General features: G+C 50.3%; 1 protein-coding gene across 1 annotated transcript in view; it reads right to left on the bottom strand.

The window, feature by feature from the left end:
- Positions 1-3,165: 3,165 nt before the first annotated feature.
- Positions 3,166-23,875, bottom strand: part of TRPM8 (transient receptor potential cation channel subfamily M member 8) — a 73,472-nt gene continuing 52,762 nt past the window's right edge. The window contains exons 19-23 of the mRNA XM_043578221.1: positions 23,302-23,473; positions 21,990-22,167; positions 10,587-10,777; positions 5,147-5,246; positions 3,166-4,057 (exon numbers count right to left, since the gene is read on the bottom strand). Of these exons, the coding sequence (XP_043434156.1) occupies positions 4,018-4,057; positions 5,147-5,246; positions 10,587-10,777; positions 21,990-22,167; positions 23,302-23,473 (681 nt within the window). The 3' untranslated portion in view covers positions 3,166-4,017. The remainder of the gene's footprint in view (positions 4,058-5,146; positions 5,247-10,586; positions 10,778-21,989; positions 22,168-23,301; positions 23,474-23,875) is intronic.

Genomic DNA, 23,875 nt, shown 5'->3' with positions numbered 1-23,875 from the left:
ACACAGAATCTGAAACAGGCTCCAGGGGCCGAGCTGTCAGCGCCGAGCCCGACGCGGGGCTCGAACTCCCGGAATGTGAGATCATGACCTGAGCCGAAGTCGGAGGCTGACCCGATTGAGCCACCCGGGCTCCCCGAATGAAGCCTGTTCTAGATTACATGCCACATCAGCGTACTCGATAAAAGCTTGCGTACTGGGGGATAGTAGAAGAGCTTTAACAAGCTGTTCAAAGCGGATGTCAGATTCCCAGAGCTTGCTCAAGGAATAAGTGATGATCCCTAAAGTTCTCCGTGGTTGGAAAGGAGAAGATTTTTTTGTTGCTCAGAAGAGGAGGGCACAGGATCCAAGAGGGAAGAGAAAGGGGAGGGGAGAGGGGAGCAGGAAGAGAAGGGCGGGGAGAGGTAGTGGAATCCTGTGTAGTTTGAGGGCTCCCTGGGACCCACCCAAATTCTCCCCAAACCTACAAAACTCATGGTGTCGGTGGGCTTCTGGTAGGAGCCGGCAAAGGGGCTGAGCTCCCCGGCCAGGGGCGTGAAGTGGACGGAACCCGCAAGCTCTTCTCTGAGGCCTGCACGAGGGGGCGGACGGCCTTCAGCTACACGCTTTTGGTTCCTAGAGACTTCCTCAGCCCCCACCTCGCACAGCCCCGCGGCTCAGGCCCACCGTCCCCACCAACAGTGTCACCGCCAGGCCCTCGGCCGTCAGGAGGCCTCGGTCCCCAGGCAGCCTGGGCCGCGGGAGACAGGTCAGCCTGTCCGGTCCCCTGGCTCTCCCGATGACCTCTGACCCAGGCCTGGTGGTGACCAGGAGACCCGAGGCTCTGCCCCTGCCCCTCTCTCCCTCCAAAGCCACCCCAGGGGAAGCCACGAGGGAAACACGACAACCAAAAACAGCCTGCCTTCTCCACACACACAACACCCAGACAAGGCCCAGCCGCCTCTATTCCCAAACCAGACCGTCCAAGCTGCTCTCTGTGGCCACCCCGAGGGCTCGGATTGGTCTTTGAAAGCATCCGCCAGGTACGTCCTTCTCACGCTGAGGCTTCCCCTGCCCAGGAAGAAAATCCAACTCGAAAGAGGCAGGTTCCCACACAGGGCGGCCCGGCCACCCCCGCTTCCTCCCACTCAGAGCCGTGCCTCGTTAGCTGCCCGGAACCCTCCGTGCTTCTCTGAACTTGGGACCTTCACAGCTGCTGACCCTGCCCCTTGCTGACGCAGACACGGGCGGCCTGTGGGACGCGTGCCGGATACTGCATGCAAATCATTGTCGCCGTCGCATCCCGCACACCTCGGCCCCTACGACCAGCCCACCCCACAGAGGATCCAGTCGTGACATTTGGGGGCCACATCTGCTTTGATGGCACTTAGCCCCAAGCCTGGCACGTAGCAGGGGCTCCTTCAATATTATGTGCTATGTGACCTAGGCACAGAAGCAGCAGACGACATATTTAAACATAAAAATATGGGGCGCCTGGGTGGCGCAGTCGGTTAAGCGTCCGACTTCAGCCAGGTCACGATCTCACGGTCCGTGAGTTCGAGCCCCGCGTCAGGCTCTGGGCTGATGGCTCAGAGCCTGGAGCCTGTTTCCGATTCTGTGTCTCCCTCTCTCTCTGCCCCTCCCCTGTTCATGCTCTTTCTCTGTCCCAAAAATAAATAAACGTTGAAAAAAAAAATTAAAAAAAAAAAACAAAACATAAAAATACATGAGGTAGGAAAGTGAATATATCATTTACGGATATGTATACTATTTAGTACACATTATACGTCTAATATAAATCCTCAATCTTAGAATACTATCCCCTGCTGCTCCTTTCATGTATTCTCTTAAAATTCCCTAAATTGTCTGTAGTCTTTAAAAAATATCCAGCAGGGCACCTGGGTGGCTCAGTTGGTTAAGCATCCGACTCTCGGTTTCGGCTCAGGTCACGATCTCGTGGTTCGTGAGTCCGAGCCCAGCGTCTGGCTCCATGCTAACAGTGTGGAAGCTTCTGGGGATTCTCTCGCTCTCCTTCTCTCTCTGCCCCTCCCCTGCTGACGATGTCTCTCTCTCAAAATAAACTTTAAAAAAATGTCCAGCACTTTTCCCTTCCCTCCCCATTGATTATAATCCTGATGCACATCTTCTCACGATCACCCATGCACAGCCCTCAAGTCCAAGAAAACAGGAGTCTTCCCGGCCCCTCAATTAACAACAAACAACACAACTTCAGAAGGAGAGCAGCTGTAACAAAATACACCATCGTGTGATGGCGTGTCCAACAAAGATGGCGGCCACCACCAGTTCCTTTTGGCCCGCACGCAAGTGCCGCTCTCACCTCAAGAGGTGGGTCATGGAATCCGGGCCAGCCTTGACCGCTTTGATCAATAGACTCTGGTGGAAATGACATCATGCCAGGCGGAGGCCTAGCCTTCCGGAGCACTGCCAGTCTTTGCTTCCTCGCTCTTGGAAGCCAGCAACTGTGGACCAAGGGGGACAGCCCCAAGACCACCGTGCGGTGACAAGCCCAAGCCACAGGGATCAGACGTCACACGTGGGAGAGAAGCCACATGGAGGAGCATAGGGGTGCCAAATCCTGGCCTCGCCACCCACTGAATCCAGCCCGATAAATCCAGCCGCGCCCACAGGAAGCGGAACCGCCCGGCTGATGAGCCCCCAGACTCTTGACCCACAAAAAAACAAGAGCCAAACAAAATGGCTGCTGGGAGCCACTGAAGGGTGGGGGGGTGTTTGTTACGCAGCAGTAGGTAGCTAAAGCAAATTGTGATGGAAGCATTTGATTGTCCGCACAAAACAGACCATCATCCGGAGTAGTCGACTCCAACGTTCACAGCTGGCAGTTCCAGAGAAAGGGAAGACGAAGATTCCGAAGGAAGACGAGAGCTACTCTGGGGGACCAGACACAGACACACCGTCCAGTCAGGACCTGTCAGGCAGGTGACCTGCCTCGCATCAGGGGCGCCCGGGTGGCCCAGTCAGTTAAGCACCTGACTCTTGATTTCGGCTCAGGTCATGATCTCACGGTTCGTGAGATTGAGCCCCGTGCTGGGTTCTGTGCTGACAGCGTGGAGCCTGCTTGGGATTCTCTCTCTCCCTCTCTCTCTACCCCTCCCCTGCTCAGGTGCTCTCTGTCTCTCTCTTTCTCTCAAATTTAATAAACTTAAAAAAAAAAGAATTCTGGTGGTAAATAACACATAAGTAACCCCCAAAATTTGAATTGGATAACTTCTCGTGTAAGAGCTCTATGAGGGGGTAGCTTTTGGTCATTTCTTCACTCAATAAACATTCATTGAGACCCTAGCGGTCCAGGCAGGGTGCTGGAGAGTCTGCCTTACTCGATGGGGTACCGCCTAGCCACCACACGGCATGGCCCTGGGGCAGAATGTGATTGCCGTCATCCAGGATGCCGTTCTCAAAATACCGTGATAAAACACCAGGTGTCATTTCCCCCACAGAGCCTACCAGGGATCCGGTACTTATGAATCAGTTGTAATGTCTGCTAATCCTAAGTCACAATCTCCGGCCACCCAGCTCGGGGCGGATGTGGGCACACTCTCCCCACGCCTAATGCTCGCGTGTGTCTTCGTGCATCCGCAATGCCCTTCCAATTAAATAGCTAACAAATTAGAGCAGCATCGAGGACGAGCACAGAGGCTCACAGCCTCCCAAATCACTCTTCTGAGCCTCGCTGGTGTTTCTGTAACTGCAGGCATCTTACACCCGCTTTCGCAGCTGAGAGAAGGCGCAGAGGGGGCCCTGGGTCAGACAGACACAGGACACAGTTCAAAGGTCGGGAAATAGGACTTGAGCACACAGGGGGCTATCTGAGAAGTCACTCCGTTCCAGCCCCCAGACCTTGCACGCTGAACGAACACGGAACAGGGTCACTTCTATCTTTTTCTCTTTTTTTTAATACTTGACTTCTTTTGTTTTCAGACCACAACCACTGGCCTCCCGCTGAAAGATCAAAGACAACACAGATTTAAAAAAAAAATAATGTTTCCCAAACTATCATCAGAACTATACCTTTGTATCCAGCTGTCTAAACCGATGCCTCATTCTTCAAAGACGTTAAAAGAGAGAGAGAGAGAACAAGAGAAGGGCAGGGGGGAGAGAAAAGGCTATTAGACTCCATTTTACAGTCTTTTAAAGAACAAAACGCCGATCGTTTTCATTTTCAGCTAACTCCGTGTCAGCTATGTCCTCTCGCCGATACCCACACGAAGCGGGATCCCACACTCACCCCCGTCAGAGGTACAGCATACACATGCTATCTCCACTGGCGGAGTGGTGGAATCTGACCTGTAAGGTACCCCCCCCCCCACCCCCGTTCCAGAATCAAGATCTCGGAGACCAGGAGCGGAGAAGACCTTAGGGCATCTGCCTTGTCACTCAGAGAAAGAGCATGCCATCCATCCCACGTAACAGCTGGGTTGAACTCGGCAAAGGGATTGGTTGTGCTTCTATTTACTCTTTCTTCGTTAGAGTGAATTTTGAGCCATGTTTGGAGCTCTCAGGAAGAGTGACATCATCGGACCGTTAGCCACGTTAACCCGCATAATGAGAAGGGCACCGCTCCCAGAGGCCCTGCATGCCCTTTACTTGGGGACCGTCTACGGATTTAGCTGTGACGTATCTCATTCTATGGCATGTTTACAATGACTCCATGCAACTCATAACTGAGCTTCAGGACTTCTCAAGGACAGCCCGTAACGGACCCACCAAACGGTCTCCCATTCTAGTTCTTCATCACAGAGACAGGTGTGCGTCACCTGTGAGACGATGCCAATTGCCCGCGATGGGTGGGTGGGTCTTCCCAGAATCCACCTCTGCAGCCATGGCAGAGCGACCCGCACTCTTGTCACCTGGTTTCAAGGCCCCGCCCTACAGCCTCCAAGTACCTCTTCCCTCCCCGGGGCCTAGGAGGGCAATCTGGATGGCAAGTGGGTGGTCCTGCCCTTCTGGAAAGGCTGATACACACTCACGTGTTTCTCATCTTTAATTGACCAAGTAATACCTTTTTGGTGCTTTTTCTTTCTGCCATAAATTCTCTTCCCAGAGCTTACTCAAAGAAGCTACTTATGTTCTGCAAACTTAATGTATGCAAGGGGGGGGGGGCGTGCAAAGCAGAAGTGAATGACTGACATACTCCTCTGAGGTGTCATTGGCTTTCGTGTTGATCTTGACGAGGTAATTTTCTTTCATGACACCCTCCCAGGCCAGAGTCTCGTTGTCTTCGTTTTTGAAACCTTGAATAATGAGACCAAAAAAACAAAAAAAAATCACACTGTTTCTTCTGCCCCTTACCTCCTAAATCAACACCTGCTCGTCATTTGGTGATACCCTGGACCCGGAAGATTTAGATTCGTCCTGCACAGGCTGATGTGAGTAACGTTACTTGCTAGTAACAGCCGCAAAGCGATGGAATGCTAATGAATTTCTTGGTAACAATGAAGAATTGGAGCTGTCTGAGTGAAATAGGAATGCAATCTTTATTCTAAACAGAAATCAATCAAAAGCCTGTCTGGGTGTTTTTGTGACTTAGGAAAATCATTTCACCAATGAATTCTGTCCTCACGTTTTATGTGTGCTCCTCTCTCATTTTGATGACATAAAAAGGCTATGTCAACCACTCGGTTGGATAATTACGGACGGATCGCTACTCTCTCAACCTAAAAGGGGCGTAGGGACTTTGGAAGAGAGGACAATAAAGCCCGGACATCATTCCTACCCTTGTGAAATAACACGCCGTCTGGGTGTGGACCTCAAGGAAAATTCTTCCACTCAGTCCTTTTCCTTTCATCTAAGGCAGGGCCTGCTGTAAAACTGGCCTGGGGCATGTTCCAGCAAGATTCTCAGCTCAATTTCTTACAGTACCTGGGCCTCTCAGAAGGCAAGCAAACAAAATCAAAGATCAACAAGGCGCCTGTGTTTCAGGTAATGGCACAACGGACAGCAATCCTCCGTATGAACTTGTGTGGGGGGGAAAAAGCACCTAGGTTCAGGAAGGCGTCCACTTGCGGAAAAAAAAAAAAAATCTAGTTTTATTTATTTATTTATTTTTTCAACGTTTATTTATTTTTGGGACAGAGAGAGACAGAGCATGAACGGGGGAGGGGCAGAGAGAGAGGGAGACACAGAATCGGAAACAGGCTCCAGGCTCTGAGCCATCAGCCCAGAGCCCGACGCGGGGCTCGAACTCCCGGACCGCGAGATCGTGACCTGGCTGAAGTCGGACGCTTAACCGACTGCGCCACCCAGGCGCCCCTCTAGTTTTATTTTTAAATTGCCTTTAAAGTGTAAGATCCTCCTGGATTTAAAAAGAATTAATCGGGAATCAAAAGCAGAGCCGATAGGCAAGTCACGGATTTCAGCAAATCCTATATAGCAAATGCCGGTTTATAGAAAATAATTCCTAACTGGATTTTTTTCCATTGGATTTTTCCTAGCAAAGTGGTTGCCAATGTCTTCTGCTCAAACCGCGATGCATGTAGAAACCCAGTGAGAGCACTGAACAACCAACACGGAAAGGAACAACACACACTCCTGGACACAGATGGCCAAAGAGTGACAGTGACAAATGAGCGACGGTCACGAACGACAGTGACCAAGACAGAATGGCAAGTTGTTTAGCGGTCGGAATAATGCCGTTGAGATGATGGCATGGCACTTTCACCACCCAACGTGGAAAATCAGCAAGGTCTACAGTAATAACTATGGCCTGTGTTGGCAAAGATGTGGATGAGCAGGTGTCCCGTACGTTGGGGGAAAAGATCTGTAAATTGTTACAGCTGCAGCGCATGATGGAGAAGGTGGAGGAGGGTGGCAGACAATATCAAAAGATTTAAATCTGTAAGTACCCTTTATCTAGAAATTTCTCTCCTATAAATAACTCCAAGGGGAAAAAAAACAGCGGTGCGCCAAAAAATGAAGACATATAGCTATTTATCGTCATGCCGTAGGACACGGAGAGCACCGAAACCCTCCACGTGTGTAACAGCGAGGGATTGGTGACGTTGAATGTGGCGCGCCCGTAGGCCGGGAGAGTCTACAGTTCAAAACTGTCGTACAGGTTGATATTTATGTGTACGGAAAATGTGCATGATGTATTATTAACTAAATGAACAAATAAGGTTATGAATGTGTCTGTACAGAACAACCTAATTATCATCCACCCACACGAAACTAATAGAATAGATACCATTATGTTAACAATATCTGAGTGGTGGCTTCCCTGTGTCCTTGCTCTTTCTTATTTACGTTTTTCTGTATTTTTCAAATGTTCCATAATGAATACGGATTGGTTTTTTCTCATGGAAAGCAATATATTTTCTAACAGTGCAATTACTGGGAAGGGGCGGCATACTTTGTCATTGTTACTTTATGATGTCACCAAAAAGGAGCAAAAATGGAAGCCTGGGGGACGCCTGGGGGGCTCAGTCAGCTGAGCGTCCGACTTCGGCTCAGGTCATGATCTCGCGGTCCGTGAGTTCGAGCCCCGCGTCGGGCTCTGTGCTGACAGCTCAGAGCCTGGAGCCCGCTTCGGATTCTGTGTCTCCCTCTCTCTACCCCTCCCCCACTTGTTCTCTCTCTCTCTCTCTCTCTCTCTCTAAAAATAAACATTAAAAAAATTTTTTAATGGAAGGTTGGATTCTACCTTATCTGAAAAGTTGTTTGAAAAATCTTGGCATTTTTCTCCAAAGGACAGTTGTGAGCTTAAATCCCATGACGTCCCGGTGACTTGGAGGCAAGTGCAAGGTGAATTTGGGAAACGAATTAGCACGAGAGGCTCTGGCAACCACCGAGTGCTGCAGTTTCTGGAATCCGTGATCTCCAAGCAGCGACAAATGAATGAATGGCGAGCAGGGTGTCCAGAAGTCTCCAGCGAGTAAACGGGGCTCTCGGCTCGCCCTCTCCTGCCATCACTGTGCCCGGCATGGAGAAAGGACCTGTCCCGCTGTGCCCCCCTATTCCCTCTATTTCTTTATTCCTCCCTGAGACTAAGAACTATATGGGGAGAGAGAATGTCATCTTTTTCTCAAATGCTTGTAAGAGCATCATTCTCCCAAGGAAACCGGTGCGGATTCACATAGCTCATTTCTGACCTGTTTGCCTCCTGAAGCTGAAGTCCTGCCCATTTGATGGCCAAATTGGGGGATCTGCTCCCATTTTTATGTTCTTAGCGTGCTTACTTGTTCACTAAGTTTTGGGGGAATAGAATGCATTGTGTCGTCGAACCCATCCAAATTCAGAAGACTGATTTGTCCTTAGTGATACACTGGATTTTCTGGTTCCACGGATCTTGGACAGAGCACAGGGTACGTGTGGAGAGTGGATCTTCATTCCAAATCCACCTACCCAGCCCCAGCCGGAATCCAACCAGTGATGGGGATTCACGACCTCACACAGCTATTCATTTCATTTCCTGATAATGTGATTTGTTGGACACCGTCTTAAACTTTTAGCAACTCAAGATCTTCCCCCCTGAAATTTTTATCCATGGTTCTTTCTCTGGAACCATGTAGGCAAAACCATGGGCCAAGCAGCCCAGCCCTTGCATGCCTCTGTTCGCAACTGGTACCCCCAGAACAGAGTTAGTATTTGCGAAGGAAGGAAGGCTTTGAGCAATATGACTGTTTTTACACTGTTTCTTCTCTGTGCACCATAGGGTGTATCCCTTTTGTGCTTTGCTTTCCTTGACTTAAAGTTTGTGACCGAAAAGTTCATGCTTTTCCTGATGATTTTTAAAAGAAATTTATGGGATGCCTGGGTGGCCCAGTCGGTTAAGTGTCTGACTCTTGATTTCAGCTCCAGTCGGGATCTCACGGTTCGTGAGTTCGAGTCCCACGTCAGGCTCTGCGCTGACAGCGCGGAGCCTGCTTGGGATTCTCTCTCTCCTCATCTCTCTCTCTGCCTTCCCCTGCCTGTGCTCTCTCAAAATAAATAAATAAACTTAAAAAATAAATAAAAGAGGGGCGCCTGGGTGGCGCAGTCGGTTAAGCGTCCGACTTCAGCCAGGTCACGATCTCGTGGTGCGTGAGTTCGAGCCCCGCGTCAGGCTCTGGGCTGATGGCTCGGAGCCTGGAGCCTGTTTCCGATTCTGTGTCTCCCTCTCTCTCTGCCCCTCCCCCGTTCATGCTCTGTCTCTCTCTGTCCCAAAAATAAATAAAAAAAGTTGGGAAAAAAAATTTTAAAAAAAATTTAAAAATAAATAAATAAATAAATAAATAAATAAATAAAAGAAATATAAAGCCTCTCACAGCCTCGAAACACACGGGCCCTGGTGCCGTGCGTGATGAAGAGGTCAGCCTGCAGGCCTCCCCCAGAGCCTGATCCCCTGGCTTAAATCTGAGGTCAGAAGGCAAAACGGATGGGCTGGCGGTGCCCTTTCTATCTTTTTCTCTGAGCCCAAACACCCAAATGAATAAAAATAAGCCTCTCCCTCCTTTCCTGCTTAATTTGGTCGAAACGTGTCTGCAAGCTAGGAAGATCTGTCTGGGTCCGTGGCCCCAGGATCAAGTGTTAGGGAAACCTAGCCTAGTGCAGGGAAGAGAGCTGTACCGGGGGAGGGTGTCCCCCCAGGGTGACTGAGGATTCCCTGATGATAGATTCTGGCTCCCACCGCGGTGGGGGAAGGAGAGGGGGCCCAGTGGGGACTCTCCTGCTCCTTACCCCTTATCGGGGCCAAGGAGGCGGGTAGCCACGGGAAAAGGAGAGCTGTGGGCGTCCCTGCCTTCCCGAAGGGAGTGGGTCCCCATCAGGGAGAGTCTGCGTGGTGTGGACTAGAGGTTAAGGGGAAGCAGCACTGGAGAAAGTACCGGCAAGCCCTGGGAGTCGAGGGGCCAGCCAGGGAACAGCTGAAGGACCCACCAGGTGCCCCCACAATAAAGGATCAGTTTGTGCACACACGCCAGGTCAGAGAGCACGGAGCCGGCCTAGAACAGCACCACTGTTTCCAGAGAAGGCTTTCTGCTTCTTTCCCCTCCTCCCTCCCGGTGCTCCAACCCACCGAGGGTCCGTGACGGCAGCTGGCGGGTGGGAGAGAAGGGGCGAAGAGAGAGGCAGAAGCCAGCGGCCCACGCTTCCTTCCAGCTCTGCCCGCTGAGAGGGGGCACAGCAACAAAGGGGAGCCTCCCGCCCGCGTGGCCATCAATGGGCTGGTGAACAGACCAGACCATACATGCAGTCAAGTAATGATAAGATTTTCGATTTGGCTCAGAGCGACCAGGAAAGTCAGGAGCTCTGCCGGGGCGGGGCTAACGTCTACCAGAGTCGACACCTCACGGAGGCAAAACCGAAGTCGCGTCTTGACACTGTCCTGCGCGTCACACTTGTTCAACCTACTCTTTGCACGATTATGATGCTCACCCGAGCGCTATCCCCCCAGAATGAGACCAGCCCACAGATCTGCAACGCTCCCTTAACCTACTCCCTCCCTCGGGTAATTCCCTGTCTCTACGGTCATACGCATGGGAGCGAGGCCGTGACTATGACGAAGCCCCTTCCCGCTGCCCCGCGCGGACATGGCGCGCGCCCCCCACGACTGATCACTGCTCCTGTTCCCGGGCACGGAACGGACAATGACTCACAGCAAGGAGACGTCTCCGTGTTTTTCCTCTTACAGCAGCACTGGAAACACTTCTTCACCACCATGTAGAAATAGGCAAAGACCACGAAGGGGAAGGGGATGTTCAGACGGTTGCAATACTCTTGCACCAGGAAGTATCTCTGGAACTTCCAGACCTGGTCGTTGTTCTCCTGGACGGTGCCCACGGTGTAGCTGGTAGGAAGGGAGACAAGGTCAAGCCTCAGCCTGCCACGCGCCTCCTCATTTGATTGCCAAACACGGTGGCACTGATAACGAGGCGTGACTGTGATATAGCTTAAATGATGGCTTAAGTCCAGGCAGGGGAGGAGAATCCGTGCCGAGACCGGGGCCAGGACAGCTCAGCATCGGGCACTCTTCAGTTGGGGCTGGGCCAGAATTGTGTCTACGGCTTTGGGGTCTGGGGCTTGGGGTTTTAGCGCACAAAAAATACTGTCCAGGGAACTTTTAAAAAGCTTTTTACTTCAAGACCTTTCAAGGATTCCCTTCTGTCGTTGGTCTGTTATTGTGTTAGTCACAAAGAGGCGAAGGTATCGACTCTCTTAGGAACAATTTGCCCCTCATCTGTTGCTAACGGGAGTTTAATTGGAAACAGTCTGGGAAGGAAGTTTGTTCATATTCATCAAGGGCCTTAGAAATGTTCATCCCTTAGGGGATGCTCTATCTCCAAAGGATTTGGTTGGACAACTTAATTAAAGAAAACGATGAAGCATTTTACCAATTGGGAAGTTCAACCATCCCTTAGGGGCACCTAAGTGGCTTAGTCGGTTAAGCCGCCAACTTTGGCTCGGGTCATGATCTCACGGTCCATGAGTTCAAGTCCCACGTCGGGCTTTGTGTTGACAGCTCAGAGCCTGGAGCCCGCTTCGGATTCTGTGTCTCCCTCTCTCTCTCTCTGCCCCTCCCCTGCTCACGCTCTGTCTCCCTCTCTCTCAAAAATAAAATAAACATTGGGGAGCCTGGGTGGCGCAGTCGGTTAAGCGTCCGACTTCAGCCAGGTCACGATCTTGCGCTCCGTGAGTTCAAGCCCCGCGTCAGGCTCTGGGATGATGGCTCAGAGCCTGGAGCCTGCTTCCGATTCTGTGTCTCCCTCTCTCTCTGCCCCTCCCCCATTCATGCTCTGTCTCTCTCTGTCCCAAAAATAAATAAACGTTGAAAAAAAATTTTTTTTAATAAAAAAAAATAAAATAAATAAAATAAAATAAAATAAACATTAAAAAAGAAATGTTCATCCCTTTGATCCAATGACTCGACTTCTGGAAATTTAACCTAAGACTATGGAGGTACTGAGAAAAGAAAATATATCAAAGGATATACACGCATGGCTGTTTGCCACAACCCTGAAAAAACCAGCTTCCCCAACCTCCCACCTCAACAGAATGGGACCACGGAAATGCTCAACACTAAGAAAACGAATCACCCATCATGGCTAATCAATAGGACTGCATTACGTGGCCGTTCAAACTAATGATTACTAATAATTTTTATACTTTGGGGAAAGGCTTATAACACATGAAATAATTAGGCTCAAACTCACACTTACCACATCATCTTACTACGTGAATCACAACTCACAGGGAGAAATAAATCCGCCATTCACAGTGGTGATCTCCAGCCCACATCGTGAATGTTCTCTATTCTCTTTTGTTCCCTTCCTAAGCATTACGCCACGGGCATGAATTATTCACGTAATTAGAAAAAACATCCACTGGTCAGAAGAATGTCTCATTGTGCCACTGATTTACCAGCTACAGATCAAACCAACCATAACACAGCTAACGCCGTGCACCAGACGCTGCTCGAAGCAGCCTACTTCTCCTAACGACGTAATCTGCAAACAACTCTCCATGGGATAAAAGTCCTACTTTCGTCTACGACGCACGGATCAGAGAACTGAGGTATAGCAGGCATAGGAATATTGTCTGAATTTCCCAACTAGGAAATGTTAAGGCCAGGCCTTGGGCCCTGCGGTCCTGCCCAGCGTCTGTCTGCCTCATTACCGCATAATACCACCTCCCAGAGTAAAGCAGGAAAGGTTCTGAGCTATGCTGTGTCTCCAAAGGATTTGGTTAGACTACTTCATTAAAGAAAACGATGAAGCGTTTTACCATTTGGGAAGTTCAACCATCACAGATACTTGTATTGCTGATATCAAATAACCACCCCCCCCCCCACCCCCGCCGCCCCGAGAGCCAAAGAAGCAGCAATCAGTGTTTGAAATCTATAAGCAAATTCTGACTGGGGTTGCATTCAATTCTCCAAATTCTGGGTAAACACTTCGCAGGCCAGACCTGGATGAGGTGACCAGGCAGGGGACCCGGGTCTGTCTGCTGTGAGACCTCATTCTTGCCCGCTACGATCTAAGGCTTAAATACCTTTAGCCAAGAAACGATGACACACACGGGCAAAACACTAACCTACACGGCTATGGCTTTGGTTACAAAAGCTTGGCTTTGCTCGTGCTGGAGCCTGCTGATGAACGGGACACCCCGGGTCCTGGATTCCGTGCAGGACCGGTGTCGGCGGCAGGTGCCCCTTCAGCACCTGTAAGCCCAGCCCCAGGGAGCCAGCCGTCTTTGCAGGAAGGGAATTCATGCTTCTTGAACATCTATAACACACAAACTCCTACACGAGGCACGGAAGATGGTTGCTTGGCTGATTCTCATGTCAATTCTGTCCATTCTACGCAGATTTTTTTTTTTAGGTGGAAAACAGGACTGTGCTGTACGAGAGTGGAGAGTGAATTCGGCAGCTAGCTTGCAGTTTCTTCCAGATGCAGGTCAGGCTGCTCTGAGGCCACCACCAACATCTTTACCTGTCCTCGCGGGTCCCCGCTGGCTCTTCAAACGGCACCGTAGGCCCCTGCACTGAAAGAGGGGAGGGTGGCGGGCACACCCCGGATTCACGAAGTCCAGGCTGAGAACTTGCCAGAGGTCCGTCTGTTACGTTGTGACAGAACAAATGTCAACATCCAAATCACTGTCACTGGAGGATCTCAAAATGCTGACGTAACTAGTCAAACGGGCAAAAGCCACAGCATCCATTTCAACGCATCAAATGTTGTTCTCTGAGGTTCCGCCCGGAAGGAATCAACCACTCCTGTTGAAGGGGGGGACATGTCAGATGCTTTCGAGCAGGGGGAGCCGGCCTCTCCGGCAGGTGGACCTCTCTCCCTTCCTCGGGAGCTCAGCACCGCACTCGGGCCAAGAAGAGTCCCAGTGGGAAACGATTTGCATCTTGGCTTCTTAACTCGTCGCTCAGAAGCTGCGAGAACATCCCATGTCTTCCGGGTCATCTAGAGAAGGGATTGGCCAACTGTGCCCGGGGGGCCAAATCCACCCCCCACCCCCACTGTTCTGCAGGGATCGCCACATTAGAATGGTCTTTGCCAAGCAGAAAGGTGGGGGTGGGTGCTTGGCACTGGGCCAAAGCCAAGACCCTAGCTGGCCCTCGCAGGAAAAGTCGCCAGGCCCTGGTCTAGAATGGATTTGGGCCCATGCCCATAAACTAAGGTCTTCACTGGTATCATCCTCCTGGGCAAACAGTACAAACCCTTATCCGCATCCCAGGGGGCGACAGCGAGCCAGCTGATTACTGGACTTGAATGCCCAGAAGCCACTTTGCATAAATAACACATTTCTGGGGTTGGCCATGCTGGGGCTTATTTATACTGAGGCCCACCTTCCCCACACGGCAGGAGCTTCTGAACTTCTCCACCCCTCCCCCCGCAGATGAGTTCCAGACTCAGCCAGAGAGAGAGAGAGACAGGAGCATTCCCCAGGGAAGGCCGGTCGATAATTGAGCACCGCTTCAAACTGCTTTGTTAAAATAGTTTTTATATTCTTTAGGCACTGTAAACGGAGAGGCAGGATCCCGGTGCCAATACGTGAGCACCACCCCCCTCAGCAAACCCAAATGTCCAGAGCAACTCAGACACCATCTCTCCCACCCAGGTTCTGGGCATCTCCCTGCCGGCCGCTGACCATCCAGAGCCTTCCTGGAGAGGAAGTCCACGATGTTCCCTTCGGCCCTACGACTCCACGGATATCACATGCCCTCCGCTACCCAGCTGGTGGGAGATCTGCAGTGATGACTGAGTTTGGTCCCCTAAGACCACCCAAGTGCCTTCTGGGGAGCAGGACTGAGGAGGCAGGAACCTCACAGGGACACAGAGTTTCAGAGATTTGCTGACACTGAAAATGTTACCAAGAGATAACAAATGTTGAGGATTCAGATAGCCTTGAACGTAAATGAGATCCAGCAGCACGTTAACAGGATGATATGCCATGACCGAAGAACAGAGGACGACTAAATATTAAGATCATTTATATAATATATCATTTTCCTAATACATCACAGATCAAAAGGAAACATGCCGTTTCCCTAGCTGCTAGAAAGCCTTCTGGCAAATTCAACATCCATTTCCGATTAGAAAAACTAAAGAAGGAGGAAGAAAAGAAAGGAGTTTAATAAATAAGAAACAGGAGGAACCTTCCATGGCACAATTTAAAAAAGGAGAGAGAATAAAAGAATTCAGTAAGGAGACTCATTCCAAAATAAATAAGCAAATCTTTAATAGCCTTCCTACATGTCAAAAATTACTTACTGAAAAAAAAATAATAGGAAACAATATCTTGTTCGCAATCACAAATGGCTAGGAGAAAAGGTAACCAAAAATCTTCCAGATCCATAGAATAAAACTGTTAATCGTCACCAGGAAACCACGTGTCTTTGAAAAAGTGGAGAATCACACCATTTTTTCTGGATGGTAAGATACCATTTTTTTTTCAGCCTCCCCTGAATGATTCTATCAAGTTCACATCATCACAATAAAATTCACAAGGGTCTTTTTTTTTTTTTTTAATTTTTTTTTCAATGTTTATTATTTTATTTTTGGGACAGAGAGAGACAGAGCATGAACGGGGGAGGGGCAGAGAGAGAGGGAGACACAGAATCGGAAACAGGCTCCAGGCTCCGAGCCGTCAGCCCAGAGCCCGACGCGGGGCTCGAACTCACGGACCGCGAGATCGTGACCTGGCTGAAGTCGGACGCTTAACCGACTGCGCCACCCAGGCGCCCCTCTTTTTTTTTTTTTGAAGGGGAAAGAATAAAGGGTCTTGGAAGATGAGCCTTAGGCGCCTCCCTGTTATTAAATGTACGAGAAAATCCAGAAAAAGTTTTGAATGAGAATAAGGAAGGGGACTTGCACAACAGATGCTAAAATCATTTTTTTTGAGTCAGTAATTAAAGCCATTTGGTAGTAAAAACCAAAATAGACTGATCAACAGACCAGAACAGCAAGTCTGCCAAAAAAAATCACGAAGAAAAAGACAACGCTAAAACAATGGCAGAATTTTAGAATGAACTGAAAGACGAGAAACTTGCCAGCTAGATCTCAATCAGGAAACACCTCCTCTGAGCTTTTCGCAGATTTCACACGCTTTCCATCTGTTACTTCTTCCCAGACACGCCAGCAATATCCGGCCAGACCTGCCCGGTGGCCTTGGTGACCCCGACTTCTGCTGCCTCCCCCCAGACCCCTCCTGCACATCTCTGTTCCCCCCTCATTCCACGAGATCAAAAAAACAGGTTCAAAGTCAACAGTAAGAGACAGCCAACTATTGCACTACGCTGATTTTTTTTTTTTTTCAGAGAGAGAGAGAGAATGAGCAGGGGATATGAGCAGAGGGAGAGAGAGGGAAAGAGAAGCCCAAGCAGGCTCCACGCTCAGTACAGAGCCCAACACGGGGCTCCATCCCACAACCCTGGGACCAGGACAGGGGCTGACATCAAGAGTCAGACGCTCAACCCACTGAGCCACCCAGGCCCCCCTCACTACACTGATTTTGGAAATGCAAACTCGGTTGAGTGTGTTGCTCTCAGAATCACACGACTAAGACTGTGCCCTGTGCCCGGCATCAAGACCCAGCAGGTGCTCCTTCATCTGCGAGAAAATGTCCTACTTCTTTAACGTGGCATAAAAGACACCCCACAACCTGGCCCCTGCCTCCCTTTCCACCCCCTTCAGTGGCTGATTCTCCCCAGACTAGCTTTATCTCCCCTGCTTCGCCCCCCACCCACCGCCTTGAGTCAGGCTATGGGCTTCCCCCAGTAAGGGGTCCTCTGAGTGAATGTTACCTCTGCGCAGTGCCACTGACCCTGGCCCCACCTCCAATGTTCTGTCACACCTAATAACACTCCACAGTCTCTGAAAACAGCCTTTTTAGTACTTCTTATATAATATTCTATTATAATATGTTACATTACGTAATATCGTTATACTACATCATTATGTATTGCATTATATCGCACGTTGTATCTTATCATACTATATGAATATGTCTATGTGCCCCTCAGCTCCTTTAACAGCACAGACTTAACTTCTCTCTGCCTCCAGCGCCTCATCTGCAAAGTGATAAGAAAGCCACACCTCCACCAAAATGGTCAATAATTGAGGTGGCCCATGACAGGCACCTGCATGGCCGCACCAGAAGAGAATCGGTAAACACGAGCTATTCTTACGACCACGTTATCTGCTTTTCTTCTTCTCTCCCCTTTCAACAGCGCCCCCTAGCCAGTCGAAGTGTCACCCAAACCTCTAGTTGGTCCTGGTGATTATTTTCTTTTTTTTCTACTTTTCTGCATATTGTAATGAACGCATATTCCTCCCAAGATGGAAACATATTTTGGTTACAGAAATTCTCCTAGATGAGGACATGTTTGACGGATCCCCTTTGGGAAAAAAAGGCAAAGGGTGGAACATCTATCTCCAGGACGGTGCCCGTGAGCATCACGGCTGCGTGTCAAGATGGCCCAGAGTCATCTACTGACTGTAAGTTCACTTCATGCTCTGATGAGCTGCACAGGGCCCGTGATCGATAATTTTAATGCAGAGTAATCACAGAGGTTTACATCCATTACCTCTCCCCGTTGAATGCCATCTAGAGAGCACTCGAATACTGCTTTAAAATTCCCAAGTGCTCCTTTACATTACAGTTCATAAGGTCGCCGTTGTGTATGGTTAAGCTTTCACATGAATGCTTGGATGTGATGCGAGACAGGGGTCACCGCCTGGCGGCCACTGGCCCACAGAGCCCAGAACAACTCCCACGGCCGTCAGAAACAGTGTTCCGAAGATTCCGCCCAAGGGTGGCGGGAGGGTGGCTGCAGTTACTCACAAGTTCCCAGACAGACATCAACAAAGAAAAGGTCTCTGGTTTAACCTGGGACTATTCTCTTTTCTTTTTTCTTTTTTAATTTTTTACATTTGTTTATTTAATTTGAGAGAGAGAGAGAGAGCGAGTAAGGGGGAAGGGGGAGAGGGGGAGAGAGAGAGAGAGAGAGAGAGACAGAGAGACAGACAGAGAGAGAGAGACAGAGAGAGAGAGAGAGAGAGAGAGAGAGAGAGAATTCCAAGAAGGCTCCGTGCTGACAGAGGCGGGGCTCAAACTCACGAACCATGAGATCGTGACCCGAGCCTAGGTCAAGAGTCAGACGCTCAACCAACTGAGCCATCCAGGCACCCCTCACCAAGGACTATTCTAGGAGACCCCCCCAAGGGGAGGGATGCCCCTAAGTTGTCACACCTAAGCGCTGAATAGGGCGACAGTAGGGTACCGTGCCATGGTTGGGTGTCTTGGGGAGGGGAATTGCATTCAAGACCTGAATGGACACAGGTAAGCTGGACGGCCGTGTGGCCAGAGCCATGGCCAGGCATTCACTTCCTCAACCTGAAAATGACACACTGGGCTCCAGTCCCTCCAGACTCCAGATTCTATCAGTTCATCATTATAATGCAAATAATGGATTAGAAATGTGGCAAGGTCCTCCCTTCACAGCACACAGACCCAGGACAGATCTAAGTCATATTCTACTCTGTGCCTCTCTGAGATTTACCGAATTAGTGCAACTCAGATGTCACGGCTTTGGGAGCTATCAGCCCCTTTGGTTAATTTCTGGGGAAACTGCATGGTGGCCAGTTTTCACACGGCCTGTCCCGTGATCGGTGTAAAGGTTGTAAGGGCGTGTCCTCCTTCCCTGGCTTTCATGTGGACACATAATCACCCAGCAGCTGCCACTTTCTCTGCAGCTCAGACTGGGACCTCAGGCAGCATGATCCTGTGTAGCCTCTTGACTCCCGAGTCCTTCCCTGCCTGGCCACCCGTTGGGGTGGTGACGGAGAGGGTTGCACATTCTCTCCTTAGGTCCACGTGGACACAACAACCATATGATCTCCGTGGCCCCCCCAGCCACAGAACAGACATTATACATCTATGTGCTACAGCCCCCGCTGGTCTGTGACCCACCAATGACGCGTCTCAGGAAATGTAAAGACCTGGCAGCCAAGCTCCCAAGGCGTAACTGAATAATGAACTAAACACAGGAAGAGCCCTGTTCTCATTCATCCAACCCACAAAGGTCCAGGTGCTGAGCCTGACCCGTCTCCATCCTCTAGAGCTTACGGTCCAGAAGGACAGAGGGTTGTCGCTGTGTGGGGGGTGCGGGGAGTCTCTACACCAAGTGGGGAGGGCATCGGGGACCACTCGGGCAGAGGATGATGCTCAGCTCCTTAAAAGGCGAGCAGGAGCGGGGCAAGAGACAGGCAAGATGGAGTAAGTAATCCCAACAGAAGGAACAGCACTTGCAAAGCGTCAGATGTCATAGGTCACCACCCTGTTTCAGGACAGACACCCAGGTGCTCCCCAGGGACAGACCGTGAGATGTCTGACTGTTGCTCAAAAGCCAGGTCACGGACAGCCTTGGAAAAAGCTGAAGAACCTGAAATTTACCTCGAAAGCCATGGGGAAATACCGACATCCTCTCAGAATTTTAAGTAGAGCAAGTGACATTTTAGAAACATTACTGCGGCCACAGTGTAGAGGTGGGACCGAGGGAGGACTTCTTTGTACGCGGTTAGACCAGATGGCCACTCACTGCTCAGCCTGCAAGATGGGTAACAAGTTCAGAGGCGTGTGGCCCCACCCACCCCTGGGCAAAAGGAGGCCACGGACCCTCGTCCACAATCCTTGTGTCTCTTGGGAGCCCAGGGCTCTATGCAACAGCTGTCTTCTTTTTATTTTTTCTCTACATTATAGAAGCTTTATGCGATTACTGTAACAAGTGAAATACATACCTGTATTGTTTTTTATTTTTTACATGTTTATTTATTTTTGAGAGAGAGAGCGTGGGAGCTGGGGAGGGGCAGAGAGAGAGAGGGAGACACAGAATCCGAAGCAGGCTCCAGGCTCCGAGCTGTCAGCACAGAGCCCGACGCGGGGCTCGAACTCACGAACCGCGAGATCATGACCCGAGCCGACAAAGTCGGATGCTTTACCAACTGAGCCACCCAGGCACCCCATACGCTTGCTTTTTAAATTAACTGTACTAATTCTTTTAATTTCTTGGTTTTTACTGCAAGAAAATGAGATTACACCATAAGAACTAGTCTGCAATTTGCTTTCTACGTTTAACAAAACATCATTCTTTCAAGTCCATAAAAAGAGATCTATCTTTTTTAAAACCTGCGCGATACTCTGTCACCTGTAACAAGCTTTCTTCGGCCATCCCCGCAGTCAACAGGCATCAAACGATGATCCAACGAGCATCCTTGTATATATGTCCTCAGGATAGAGTCCCAGATGCAAGAGAGCTGCCTCAAGGATTTGTGTTTTCTTTTAATAATTCTTTTCATAACACTTTCCAGAGACTGAGAGGCAATTCACATTGCCAGCAGCGATGCCCATTTCTCAGCATCACCCCCAACACAAGAGGCTTTTTGAAATCACTGTAGATCTGATGGGTCCTAAGCCAGCATCTCGTTGGCTTTTCTGGCCTTTCCCATCAACAAGACGGAGGCCCTTTTCGTGTGATTTCCCACCACATGAAGTTTCCTTCTCTGAATTGCCGTTCCTCTGTCAATTTCCTATTGCATCATCTTTCTGCCATCCACCTGCAGACGGTCTTTCTACATCGGGAATTAAAAAGTCTTCGTTCGGGGCGCCTGGGTGGCGCAGTCGGTTAAGCGTCCGACTTCAGCCAGGTCACGATCTCGCGGTCCGGGAGTTCGAGCCCCGCGTCGGGCTCTGGGCTGATGGCTCGGAGCCTGGAGCCTGTTTCCGATTCTGTGTCTCCCTCTCCCTCTGCCCCTCCCCCGTTCATGCTCTGTCTCTCTCTGTCCCAAAAATAAATAAACGTTGAAAAAAAAAAATTAAAAAAAAAAAAAGTCTTCGTTCATCTCATGCCACAGTTTCCTCCAAGCTACTACTTATCACGTGACTTCACCCGAGCTTTCCTTTACCTTCAACACGTGCCGTATGAAACCAACGGTGTTTATCTTGCCTTTCGTCGTTTCTGGGTTTCTGACTCCGACAAGGTGTTTCTCTTCCACCCCAACGTTTAACAATGATACACTATTGCTAAATTTTCTGTCTGTCTGTTCTGGGATCACATACCCAAAATGACTACCTACCTTGGGGCACCCGGGTGGCTCAGTTGGTTAAGTGTCTGACTTTTGATTTCAGCTCAGATCGTGACCTCACGGATTCGCGAGTTTGAGCCCCACATAGGGATCCACAATGATAGTGTGGCGCCTGCTTGGGATTCTCTCTCTCCCTTTCTCTCTCTCTCTCTCTCCTCCTCTCTCTCTTTCTCTCTCAGAATAAATAAACTTTAAAAAAATGACTACCTGCCTTAAAACAACAACATACAACTAAGTAGCTCGCACTGAAACGACCACTGAAACCCGGTGAAACCCTCTCAAGAAAGATGAAGGGAAATGAAGATCACGATTTTCTGAAAGTATTAGGGAGAACTGCCAAAGGCAACGAAAACATTTTAGAGTCACCGTCACAGTCTCTCTTCACCTCATGAGACGTGAGCCCCAAAAGAAAGTCACTCTCCTGACTCTGCTCTTACGATTTGTATTTAAACTGAAAATTGTTAAAGCAGCCACTAACTACAGGCTGAGTCCTTTAAACCCTAGAATCCAAGCCACCGAATCCCTAGAAAATAAAGACATTGGAGAGGAGCTGAACCCCACTGCATCGGTATCACGTCCACATCGTGGCACCCGGGAAGATGGCTACGTGGAGGCTAGACGTGCAGAGTCTGGATGTGCTGGAGGGCATTACAGGTACCTGTCTTTGGTGTCATAGAAACTGGCAGCACAGCTCACAGGGACTCACTCACTGTGTTGTCAATATAGTCCCTCGAAGGCCACACCCCCTCCAGTCCCCTATGCCCTAAGCTCTCACCTAACTTCCTCGCGGGTGGACTTCTAGGATCTTGCCCCCCCCCCCGGTGCCTCCACCCCCGCCTGGTACACCGTGAACACCCGGGAAAGTCACGACCGAGCACGTGCTCAGACTGAACGCGAACGAGCCCGTACCCGAACATGGCGACGAGCAGGTTGACCAGCAGGATGTTGGTAGAGAGCATGTAGATACACACGAGGGGGATGGTGATCCACTCGGGGAACCGAGGCAGATTGTGCTCGTCCAGCTCCACACAGAGCGGCTTCGACTCATTCCCAGTGAAGGTGCAGTGGGCAAAGTCGTACGTGGTGCCTGCGGATGTAGAAACCAAAAGGCAACGTGAGGACCCTCTGGAGGAGGCAGTGCTACGGCACCTGGGGTGAGGGGGTGGGGGACACAAGACAACCTAACGAGGATGGCTTGGGGGGGGATGGCGATGATAAAAAGCATTTGGGTTTCGTAGACGTTAATACCTAATCAACAAAACTAGCTGATGGACTGGAGGTGAGGGATGAGATTACAGGAGGGGTCAAGGATAGGATTTGCACAACTGAGTGACAGAGCCCAGATGGGGGGGGCCTTGAAAAAAGTCCCAGTCCTCACAAAGGACTAAAACTACTGGGGTGCAGTGGGACTGAAGCCACGAGGATGAAACGTACTCCCTGATGAATAATGGTGAGCACGGTGTGCAGAAGGGACGTTAACAATAGCAAGGTGCTTTTCCATCACGCACAGGAAAAGAGCTAAAGCCTTGGGAAAGGCTGTAACAGAAGAGGCCAGGGCTGCCCGAGGCCGCAGGGCTAATCGAGAGAACACCAGGGAGCTGAGAAATGTGACCAACAGGGCAGGGGAACATCGGGATCGCTGTGTCGCGGCAGGACCGAACACGACAAGCCCGGGCTATCGTCGGCATCACAAAGACGCTTTCGACAGCTCGTTCAACACACGCGCTGGCCCGCACATGCCCCACTCCTTCCTTACGTAAGCTGGGTGTGGGCACACCCGTGCCATCCGTGCTGCCACTGACCTGCCTCCAAAAGAGAGCGGGCAGTGGGCCACCGCCGGATGTTTACATTCCGATTGCCAGGGCAAAAATTTCAGTATTGCTCCTTTTGAAATAAACGGGCTCCCGGTTATACAAGAGAGGACCACGCACAACACCTGTCCCTAAACTAGCGAGGCTTGTTGCTGTCAACTGCCGCGTCGCTGTTGACAACACAAGAAGCGCCATTTTTTGAGAAGTCGAAACGTCGCAGGCTACACTGCTGAGCGTGTCCGCAAGGCGGGCGTAAAGTCCTGCTCCAAGAAAAGGCCATGAGGGTCAGTGTCCACTCCCTGGTGTCGACTCGACGCCGGCTGTGGGTCAGAGCAGGGAGCCCCGGAGGCCGGCTCCGGAAACAGCCCCCCTACCCCCGGCTGCCCCCACCCGGCCCGGGCCGGGCTCACCGTCCACGTCGCTGGGCACTTGGCCAAACATGGCCAGGTAGGGCTCGTAGATGACCGAGCGGAATATCCACCTCCAACGATGCTCGTTCTGCCTGAGGATCCCTTGCCTGGCCACGCCAAAGGCCACCATCCACACCGCAAACAGGAACAGGAAGAAGAACACGTCAATCAGCTGTCAAGGGAGGACAAGGGAACAGAGTCAGGACTGTGCCCTGTGGGTGGCTCGCCTGCTCAGCCGACCACGGGGAAGGGTCGAAGTTCCAGTCACCCTGTGTTCCCCCTAATTTGCCACCTTCGGGTCTTGGGACAACTCTTTTCTGGAATTAAAACCAATGGATGTATTTTGGCTTGTAGGGTCTCCCAACCAGCTCAGCCACAGAAACCTTCTGGATGAGAGAGCCCAGCTCGAGGGAGAAAGAGGGGCCTAATTCTGGAGCACCTGTACCTCTACTCCTCATCAGGCTCCCTTTCTTTAAATCCCTACATCGCGTCCTCGGTATTCTTTTTTTTTTTTTTTTTAAGAAAAACTAAAAGCTGTCTTTATCAGACAAGAACGCACGGTTTAATTTCTTGT

The sequence above is a fragment of the Prionailurus bengalensis genome, chromosome C1 (genome assembly GCF_016509475.1).
Source record: "Prionailurus bengalensis isolate Pbe53 chromosome C1, Fcat_Pben_1.1_paternal_pri, whole genome shotgun sequence".
NCBI lineage: Eukaryota > Metazoa > Chordata > Mammalia > Carnivora > Felidae > Prionailurus > Prionailurus bengalensis.
The sequence above is the reverse complement of the archived record's forward strand: the minus strand, read 5'-3'. Positions and strand labels throughout refer to the sequence as shown.